The sequence below is a fragment of the Crinia signifera genome, chromosome 6 (assembly GCF_055691185.1).
Source record: "Crinia signifera chromosome 6, ASM5569118v1, whole genome shotgun sequence".
Lineage (NCBI taxonomy): Eukaryota > Metazoa > Chordata > Amphibia > Anura > Myobatrachidae > Crinia > Crinia signifera.
In genome coordinates, this window is record NC_139222.1 from 126,994,480 (window position 1) to 127,005,442 (window position 10,963).

At 42.6% G+C, this 10,963-nt stretch overlaps 1 protein-coding gene across 3 annotated transcripts in view; it reads left to right on the forward strand.

Moving 5' to 3' along the window:
* Positions 1 to 10,617, forward strand: part of COPZ2 (coat protein complex I subunit zeta 2) — a 39,940-nt gene extending 29,323 nt beyond the window's left edge. For all 3 annotated transcript variants that reach the window (XM_083147078.1, XM_083147079.1, XM_083147080.1), the window contains 3 exons: positions 1,106 to 1,183; positions 6,189 to 6,240; positions 10,308 to 10,617. In XM_083147078.1, the coding sequence (XP_083003204.1) occupies positions 1,106 to 1,183; positions 6,189 to 6,240; positions 10,308 to 10,403 (226 nt within the window). In that variant the 3' untranslated portion in view covers positions 10,404 to 10,617. The remainder of the gene's footprint in view (positions 1 to 1,105; positions 1,184 to 6,188; positions 6,241 to 10,307) is intronic.
* The last annotated feature ends 346 nt before the right edge of the window (positions 10,618 to 10,963 follow it).

The window sequence follows — 10,963 nt, forward strand, 5'->3', positions numbered from 1 at the left end:
TACGCGGACGGCTGGCGATCCGCATGAAAATGGTGGGGCGTACGCCTCCACCATGGTGGGAGCTGCCCCCTGCATTCGATGGTCGACGACCATCGAAGGCAGGGCCGCACGCTCCACCAGCTCACGCAAGCTTAGACCACACGGACAATCGTCCGTGTGAAAGCTTGTATGGGGGCGGAGAGCTGACATCCGGCGATGTCAGCTTTCCGCCCCCATCACTGGCGTCATAGCCTCATTACCATGCATACGCCCCGCGTTTGCATGGGAACGCCCATGAAACGCGGGGCGTATGCATAGGGAAATGAGGGTATTAAGCCCCTCACGCCCCTATACGCCCCCTTTGCGGCGTATAACATTTTTGTGCGGCGATTTCGCCTGCACATGCGCAGAGTGACCTCTGCGCATGTGCAGAGTGAAAACATCGGCGGTACGGCCGCACGCGGGCCGTACCGCCGAGATCAGAATAAGGGCCATATACGGGTATGGGTAAACCTAGATGACTGTGCAAGTCTGTTGCCGCCTAAGATAAGCTTCCGGATGCAGATAGTGAAAAGTTATTTTTAGGAGAATTTAATGTCCATAGTATATCCTTCTAATGGTATTGGTGCAGTATAAATGTAATGGGCTCAATGCATTTTCCTGGGATCAGCCTCCCAGCTACTTCAGGAGCAGAATGATTGGCCACCTGGTAACAATTTGATACATTTTTCTGATATTGGAGATGTCCTTTTCCAAACAACCTATTCCTCGTGGTATTGTGCTTGATGTGATTTTAACCCATAATTGTTTTTAAATGCACTTGTACTTGTTTATGTTAATATGGAATTCCATATATCTTCTATTTCATTAAATTTGTTTATTGCAAAATATACCATCCTATTGCATGCTGGTACACCCTTGTTTTCCTCTTGTTACTAGAATGAACACCACTACTATACTGTATTATAAAATAGAAACCATCTTCTTTAACCTTTAATTCCAGTCAACTGAGTCTGTGTTTTTACCCTTGTTGGTGTGTTATCTTGTTGCTGTACAGTTGTGTAAATTACCATCATGGTGGAGATACTAAGTTTATGACAACATTTCTCCTTTTTTTCCACTATAGGAAACACATTGACAGAAGTTTGATGTTGGCGAATTTGGACACAGCTTTTCTGGTACTTGATGAAATAATAGATCAAGGGTGAGGTGCTCAGTTATGATTATTTATCAGCTTAATTAAGAAAAATATATATATATGCACACACTATGGCAAAATAAACAAAATTTACTAAGATGGAAGTTCAGTTGAAGATGGGAGTTTGCTCATAGAAACCAATCAGATACTATCTATTATCTTCTAGAAGGTGCTTAATAAATAAGTAGAATCTGATTGGTTGCGATGGGAACATCCTATCTTCAGTAGAACGCCCATCTTAGTCAATTTACCCCACAGAATCTATAACTATTTAAGCAGACCCTCCTCAATCAAAAATGTCAATAACGGGCTCCAAATGGTTCCCTTACAACGTGTACCTGCAAAACCCCATTATTTTACATATCCCTGTTGTGCCACTTTCCAATATAGATCTATTAACAACCATACTGAACCGATTTTTATTTGTAGCTTTTCAATAGAACATTAACCTCATCAAGATAACTAACATCATACATAGAAAGTGTTTTCCAATAAGCAAGAATATGCCAGAGTGGCCTCATAACACAAGCTCAGTTTGGGCCTGACTCAGATGTACATACAGTATTTGCTGGGACTTGCAAAAATATGCTAATGATTTAGCTAATTGGTTCCCAAACTGTGTTTTTGGCACCCTGGATTGCTGGTCCAGGGCCAACCAATTCAAATATTTATGGCCAATGTAATAAGCACAACCAATGCTTGTGGCTTCTCATCATAGACTATGTGGATAAACTGAAGTGAGTCCTGTACATCACCACATAAATTAGACCAAGGATGACATATAAACACAATTTACTTAATTTAATCAGAGGTGAGCAGGTTACTCGGATTTACTCTGTTCTTTTTGACAAACTATCGCAATTTTGGATTTTTCTAATTGGCTATCGGCTGTCAATGGTTTTGGATAGCCAATAAGATCCTGCATGAGATCTGATTAAAATCGAACCCGCTCATCTGTAAATGTAATGTGCAGTGGCGGCTCCTGCTATTGGGCTGCAGAACTGCAGCCCCTCCAGTGAAAACAGGAGGTTTCCAGTGTAAAACCGACAGCCAGCATGAGAGCTCCGGTGTGCACACGCTTGTTCGCGATCGCGCAAGAGGGGGGTGCGCATTCTACCTGCGGGGTGGGAGGGTGATAGCGGGAACTACCTCTGGAGCTCTCTGCTGGCTGTCTGTGTCTCCCCCAGTTCTCATATATCACATGATCACATGTCTTTCCTGTCAGTTATCACAACACCAGGCTCCATGTGTGACATCCTCTCATGTGGGGAGGAGTTCAGCATGTAGTAGCTTCCTATTGGCAGCTGCTACTGCCCATCATACAGAGGACTGAAAACTCCTCCCCCAGTATATGGAGTGATGACAGAAATAGCTTTCCAGCAGGAAGTCATTCTGTGCACATCACCAGAGCTACAGTGCTTCCATGGGCTGCTGCCTGTGCAGCCCAGCAGAAGCAAATCCTCTGCAGCAAGCATGCCCAGACTTCAGTGAGTCACTCAGTGTGATGCAGCTGAAGGAAGGTATGCATTGCACCAGATAGGTGCATGGAAGTTTTTTTATTTTTATAATATTTGAGCCTCTGTGAACAATATTTATTTAAACTATTATTTGTGTGTAGATCTTTAATAGGAGTATACTTTTCTGTACTCTAATTAATATTACATTTATTTAAATTGTGTATTTTGCTCTGTACCTGTGTTTGTGTAAATATGGGTATATCATTTGTTTACAGTATATGCACAAAATCACTGGGACAGAGCAATCACAATCAACATTACTTTATTCCATAGTTTAAGGTGATTTAAAGTAGATTGTTGTGTTCCGTTTGTGATGAGCAGTACCCAGGCAATTGCAGTCCCCCTTAAGTCTAAAGGCAGGAGCCGCCACTCGTAATATGTCTTTCTAAATGTATTGCTAAGAAATATTTATAATATGGGCACTCGTGAAAAAAATTCTATTACTCTAGGGAAGTGGTTCCCAACCTGGGGTACTAGTACCCTTGGGGGTACTCTGCACACCAGTTGGGGGTACTTGAAAACAATATTGGTAATGGCGGACAATGAAAAGGTCTTTTGATGGCTGAAGAAGACCCATTGCCATGGAGACAAACCATGTTGTCATAGGCCTGACCAGCAATCCACTGGGAGCTTCCCATGCTGCCCTCAGACATCAGCAGTCATCTGCCCAGCACTGACAAAGGTGGAGGAAGCAGCGGCATTAGGGCGAGATGTATCAAATGTAAAATGCGGTAAAACCCCGGTTTTACAGCATTTTCCAATGTATCAAAAATGATACCGCACTGAAGGGTATCGCCACCTTTGGGTGGCGATAGCCTATGGGCTTCTTTTCGCCGCCCGCCGACGCAAACCTGCCGCCTCGCCGACCCCCCCTCTGGCTTACCTTCCTGAAGGGTCCTCCTGGACCCCGTAAGGTAAACCCCTCCTCCCCCTAGTGAAGCAGCCGGACATCCTTCCGGCTGTTGGGGGGAGGAGGAAGCGCCGGGGACAGCATGCATAGCTGTCCCCGGCGTGAGGGGAGAGCGTGGCGGCAGGGAGGTGATGGAGACCCCCCACACACCAGTGTACAGGTATCGCGGGGGGCCTCCGTCACCGCACCGCGATGCCAGCCGCATATGTTAGTACATATGCGGCAGCATCGCGGCGGGGGGGTGGCGATGTATTTTAATACATCCCGCCCTTAATCCTATCGGTGTTAACGGAAATCCGGGAGATAATACACGCCAGTGTCTAGACACAGAAGGGCATGATTCCTTGCTGTATAATACTCCTCTGCTCCTCCTTAATATAAGGACATGCACAAGGATCCGCATACCGCTAAGTACTGTCCCTATTTCAAAATGAAAGGAGGGGAAACTGATCATTGAAAAGTCTTAATCAAGGGGTACGGGAGAGAAAAAAGGTTGGGAACCACTGCTCTAGGGCACCGTGATTAAAAAAAGTTTGGGAACCACTGACGTAGCTGAAGTTTTGTGCTCAGAGACACCCACCGCCAACATCTCACATCCCCTGGAGATGGGAACATCAGTCGCACAGCAGCGCATCATGAAACTGAGACAGTGTATGAGGTTGATCCTATTAGTACTGTTCAGGTGCCATTTAAATGGCAGCAACTGCACCCAAATTAAGCTGATCTAGCCCCCTTCGCTGGGCAGAATTCGCTTCAATTTGCTCGCAGCCCTATGGAGGTGTGAGCACTTTTAAGTGCGAATCATCTGCACCTAATAGGATCTACCCCTATGTTGTCTCGAAATGTGCCTTTCAGATAAGGCCCTCTACAACTTTATACAAATTTGCAGTGCAACATTAGGGCATGTACAAAAGATGGCACTCAACATGCTTGTGTTTCTTTTATCCACCCCACAATAAATTGCAATAATTAACATATCAACAAAATGATTTGACCTTTTCTAATTAGAGAAATCATTCAGTTTCATTTTCTCTTTTACTACATAATATTAAAATGATAATTTCATTGTAGCCAAATCACTGTCTGAACAGGAGCTGGTTAAATTCCAAGTTCAGTAGGCCAATTCACATACACAAACTGTTTATCATCCTAAAAGCATAGCAATTAAAAAAGTTAATTTAGTGTAAGCATTTCTAGTAGGTGCCTTTATGAATTAGTAAGAAATAATTCCCACATCTGGAACTTGCAGCGTTCTGGGCTTTCCAGTCTTCCCACAATCTGCACATAGGCCCTTATTCAGATCTGATTGCAGTACAAATTTGTTCTCAAAATGGGAAAAAACATGTGCACTGCAGGTGGGGCAGATGTAACATGTGCAGAGAGAGTTCAATTTGGGTGTGGTGTGTTGAAACTGAAATCTAAATTGCAGTGTAAAAATAATGCAGCCAGTATCTACCCTGCACAGAAACAAAATAACTCACACAAATCTAACTTTCAATGGACATGTTACATCTGCCCCACCTGCAGTGCACATGGTTTTGTCAGTTCTGAGAACAATTTGTACTGCGATCAGATCTGAATAAGGGCCATAATGCATGATCACAGCCCAGATACGGAAGCTGAGCTTGTGTTACTGTGTAAGGGAGAGCAGGGTTGGGATGTCCATCGATAACCAGCATTGGCACAAAAACCGTTGATGGTATTTACCACTCAATGGCCATTGCTGGCAGGTGCTCTCTGGGCTGCCACCCAATCAAAACATGGGGCAGGTTTTAAGCAGGCCACCATGGGTGGGGATAAGCTCTGTGCCCGGGGGGAAATAATAAAAATATTTGGTTCCACGCTGCCATCGATGGAAAAGGATCAACCATCAGTAGTAAGCCATCGATATTTGACATTGATAGTCGATGGCCATCCTTAGAGCAAAGGGTAGTGTCCTAAGGTGAGCAGGAAGACACAGACAAAGATCATTTTGTCACCTGATTTCTGTAAGTAACTGCAAAGTAACTGCAATGTGGTTCTCCCTAACATTCTTACTTCATATCGAACTCTATGTACAGTACATTGTCCTGAAATAGTTGCAATCTCCAAGACTCCCTGAAGTGTTTAGTGATCTCCCTTATTGTACCTTACTCCCATTATGTAGCTGTTATTGTAGGTTTGTTTTGTTTTTTTTGGGGGGGGGGGGGGGGAATCAGAGCTATATACATTTAAATGGGACTATCAGTGCCCTGTCCCTGCATTGGTATACGGCACAATGATTAATACGGCTACAAATAAAATAAAATACAATTTCTCATGGTCACTTATATAGAGCAACATGTAAATCACAATACATGAGCAAACCCGGACACGTATCAGTGTCTGCTCATCAAGTAGATCTTATTAACTGCTTCAGAACTCATTTACATATAAATGTTAGTCCCTTTTATGACACGTCTTCAGATGTAGCAGTACACGTCTGCGCTTCTAGGGGTTACTTTCACAATCTCCATGAAACACATTTGCAAGAGTTGGTAAGTATGGTGCAGGAGAATGTGTCATGCATAATTATTTTTAAATTATTATGAATTTTGTTTTTCAGAGTCATTTTGGAGTGTGAATCCCAGAAAGTCATTCAAAGACTGAGCTTCAAGGTGAATTACCTCTTAATGTTTTTTTATGAACAGTCCTGTCAGGATTTTGTTTCTGGCACCGGACTCTCATTTCCCCCCAGAAATCAGACACCTCATATACAGTGTCCCCCCACCTCAGTTTTAAAGTGGACAGCCTGGGTAGAAGCCTAATTGCAATATAGAGTTGTTGGTGTGGTCAGAAGTTCATGTGACACGAGCTCATGTGATCATTACGAGCCAATGAACTTAAAGCTGGCACTATAATAAACAGGGCCCTATTGACAAGAAAAATCTACACAATAAAAATTATGTTCAACACAATAGTAGTGAATAATCGGACTGATGTTCAGACTTCCAAAAACAGATGGTGGGCACTTCATCTGTTATTGGAAGTCTGAACATCAGTCCGATTATTCACTACTATTGTGTTGAACATAATTTTTATTGTGTAGATTTTTCTTGCCCATAGGGCCCTGTTTATTATTTAAAAAGATTGTCATTTTACATGTTGTGATTATCTCTATAAGCACACTCTGAGCTTCTTTCTCTTTTTCATATATATATATATATATATATATATATATATATATATATATATATATATATACATATACACATATACACACACACTGTGGGCGGCATTCAATGAGACAAATGGCGATGTGCAGCGAATCCTGTTTAGGATGCCGCAGGGAGCCTGCGGACAGCGGCAGGCAGGGAGATGGAAGACTCCCTGCCTGCCCCAGAACGTTTGTGGGGGGGAGGTGGGCTCCCCGGGTGCCAGGCAGCACAGGCTGCCCCCCGGGGGTGCCAGCAGGGGACCGGGTATATTCACTACATCCAATCATGCATATGTAATGATCGGGTGAAGTGAATATATGAATAAAGCTTCAAACGGGCACTGAAAACTCACCTATTCATAAAAGCGTACCCTTCCACTGCATAAACCTGATGGTTCTCCAACCCCTTGCCTGTTTACATCCTGCTATCTAACCACCACCCACTCGCTTGCACCTCTTGTAATCTGTCTGTCTCCCCTTCCTACTAGATTGTAAGCTCCTCCGAGTAGGGCCCTCTTCCCTCCTGTTGTCAAAGCCCACTTCTCTTCACATTTCACTCACAGCTCTCCTTTACTCCAACACTCAGTGACCATCTTTGTCTGCATACTCATCTCCATCATTGGCCCCAAGCCTCTAGTTGTATGTTGATTGGGTCCTCACTACTTACATTTAAGCTGTAATGTGTATTGAACTGTGGTGCTCTTTATTTGTACTGTATTTTTGTTATTTATTCAATGTTATGCCAAGTTTTGTCTCCCTGTATTGTTCCTTTGTACGGCGCTGCGAAACACTTGTGGCGCCTTATAAATAAAATTATAATAATAATATCTAATGAGCGGCTCGGCTCCGGCCCCCTGCTGGATGGTCTGTGTAAAAAAAAAATATATATATATATATATATTTTTTAAATTAAATATATATTCATGTGCTTACAGCACATGAATAAATATAGCATGCCCCTGCTCAGAATAAAATTCCTGATTTTTTTACACCAATTGTTAAAAAAACAAAACACTTTAATAAAAAAGTTCACATTCCACTTCACCATAAAAAGATAGCGATTGCTACTCAGTGAATCATGGCGAAAAAAACCTTCAAATGTATTCGCCATCTGGTCATTGAATAGGTCAAAAATTCGCCAAACAGCACAAATTCGCCATAAAAACATGGCGAATCAGACTCATTGAATACCGCCCTGTATGTGTGAGAGATATTTAAAATGCATAGTTTTGTGCAGTGGTGGCTCATACCTCCAATCTACTTTGAAATGTAGGGGAGGAAAAAAAAGAATGGGACTTGGACCTTCTAGGCAGTGGTGGACCCAGGGTCAGTGGATGCCCAGGAGATGCTGGGTTACTACTGGAAACTCTACCTGCACTGCTGGACAGGAGCTGGGTGGAACAATAGCATCACAGTGCAGCACCCAGCTGCCAGTCATTGAGCATGGACCAGCATTTTGGTGTACCTACATGGAACAGTGACACCTAGCTGTGGTCCTCACCCTCATAGTGATGTTGCTCCTTCAAGGGACTGCATCTATTTCAGCCCCTAGAAGCACGTTGTGGCTGGCAGCGATATATGCGCATACACAAACCCCCTTTTCTTCTGCAGCTTCTAGGAACTACATTGGCTGGCAGAAAAACTAGCGCATGCACACAAAACACCCCTGCTCCCCTTTCTCCCTTGCAGCTTCTAGGAACTGCATTGGCTGCAGCCCTTAGAAGCATATGAGAGTTGGCAGAAAGCCAGGGGAGTGGCCTACATTTGAAAGTAGTATCTGATGGTTACAGTCCAGACTGCCTGTCTAGCATGTGATTAGTGGGTGCTCTTTGTTTGGGCAGTTTTTTACCCACGAGGGGACGCGCAATACATGTAAAGCAATACGCGTGCGCTCACCTCGCTTTGGTCGGAGGTCGGAAGACGCGTACCGCCGCCCCTCGCGGGCTCGCTGCGCTTGCCACGCTTCGGGTTGGCGTTTATCCTGAGGGTGGCGTTGACAATTGGGGGGCATTTAACATTGTAAGGACACATCAGGGTGGTTGTACAATAAAAAATTGTATACCATCGCATTGTATGCCATTGTATGGCATACGATGCGATACGATATTTTATTGTACAAAATAGCGTTGCATCGCATCCCATTATATACCATATTTAGTCTTCTGGTATACCATGCGATGGGCGCCGTGCTAGAAAACAAGTACCGAGATTTAATAGGAGGAGAGATTCAGTGAGAAATCTCCAGTTTTTTTAAAGCATTAACACTGCAAAATCAAACTGGTTTTGCAGTGTAAATGATTGTCGCTTTAAAAAAACTGGAGATTTCTCACCAAATATCTCACTTTCGGAATCTCTCATCCTATTAAATCTCACCCTGCATCTCTTTCTCTCTCTCACACATGCACAAACACAGAGGCAGCCACAAGGCAGCAGACTAGCTTTCAAAGCATTTGCTTCAAGTGTGCTTACTAGTATATGCATGTATATATAAAATCTTTGCAGGGGGTGGATCGGCACTCACCCCAGCCATTGGTGGTTGCTCCGGTGCCCTCAGAGTAATCAGATGTATAGCGGGGAAGCAGCGGCACTCGGAGACTGATCATTCAATGAAAAATGAATATATTTAAATGACAACATGGTGCAAATATGTATATTTATACAGTATTGCTCAATACATTTTGATTACAAAGAGTAAGAAATAAAACAGTAAGAGGTACATATCTGTAACTTATGAGCTAGGTTGGGGGATTCTATTGGAAGGGTTGAAGGCCTGATTCAGAGTTGTACAATATTGCACAGCAGCAGGGTAGTGCAGGGAAGCAAGTGTGCAATACCGTAATATTTAAATGCAGCAGGAGGCCTCCTGTCTGCTGGTGTGACCCACACCACACCATTGCATCCTTCTGTCTGACCATCTGAGTAATCGTCAGGTTACACAAATTTCCGTCTCAGGTGTGCAGCTGAGGTCAGTAATCTGTGGTGCCAGACACTCTCTTCGGCACTTTACAAAATGAAGTTGGAGGTCCACTTATAACCATCATGTAGAGTAAATGATGGAAGGTGCAATGAATCCCACAAACCCCTCATAGCTATCAGTGTGTACTGAAAATTGGGACAAGTTAGGAAGCTTTAGTCAGCTGTCATCTGTGGGTCCCTAAGTCTATCACAAAATTAAGGATGTCTCAGAGAGGCATCCTTGTTGAACCATATTCTAATGCTCTAAAATCTTTCATGAAGTGGTACCTTTGAGTAGTAGGTTACATCCAATTTTGGTGTAGGATATCAGACCATTTGGCAGCAAGCAACTCCTGTATGATCCTGTGACAGTGAAGTATTAGGCCTAGGATAGTTTATAAATACATTTAAAATGAGTGCAGCTTGTTAATGTTTGAGTTATAGTCATATCTCACTAACATCCTAAATTTTTTTATACTTACCTTCCCATATTTATTCTACTGTTAACCATCCCAAGTCTCCCCGTACAATATCACACTTTTGTCACACTGGCAATGTCTCTTTTCATTACAGACTATCTCAGAACCAGCCTTTGGCTTTGTGCTGTTTGATTATATCACAGGCAACAGTGATGAGAGAGAATCCCAGAGAAAAACATTGGTGGAGTGATCATGGGTACTTAGCCCAGAGTGATGTCAAAAAGTCATGTAACCCACCACTCTTGCTTTCTGCAATGACCTGTGCTCCTGCTGAGACAGCTGTTTATGTTTCTAGCGCTAGAACAATTTCCGATAAAGATGTTTAGGTGTAGGAAGATGTAAACAAAAATGAGAAAGTAGTATATTTTTCACAGTTTTTTTTTTTGTTTTGCAGTGAAATAAATGACAAGTATCATATACTTTGTAAAAAAATAAAAAGAAACATTTACAGCATACATTTTCTTTAACTGGTTTATTTTACCATACATTTTACACATTAAATTACATACATCAATAAAATGTACTGTAATTAAAATGTGCATCCTATTTTCAACATTAGTAATTGCCCATGAAAAATCCACAAAATAACTAAAATATATACTGTAGAATCAGAATCAAATTACCTAAATAAACATCCATAAAATGCATTTCTCAACAGCCATCCAATTTAATTTGCGAATACATTCATACAAACATGGTTTTGTGAACAAGTCATGCAAAGATATTACATTTTTCCGAACATGACTGAAG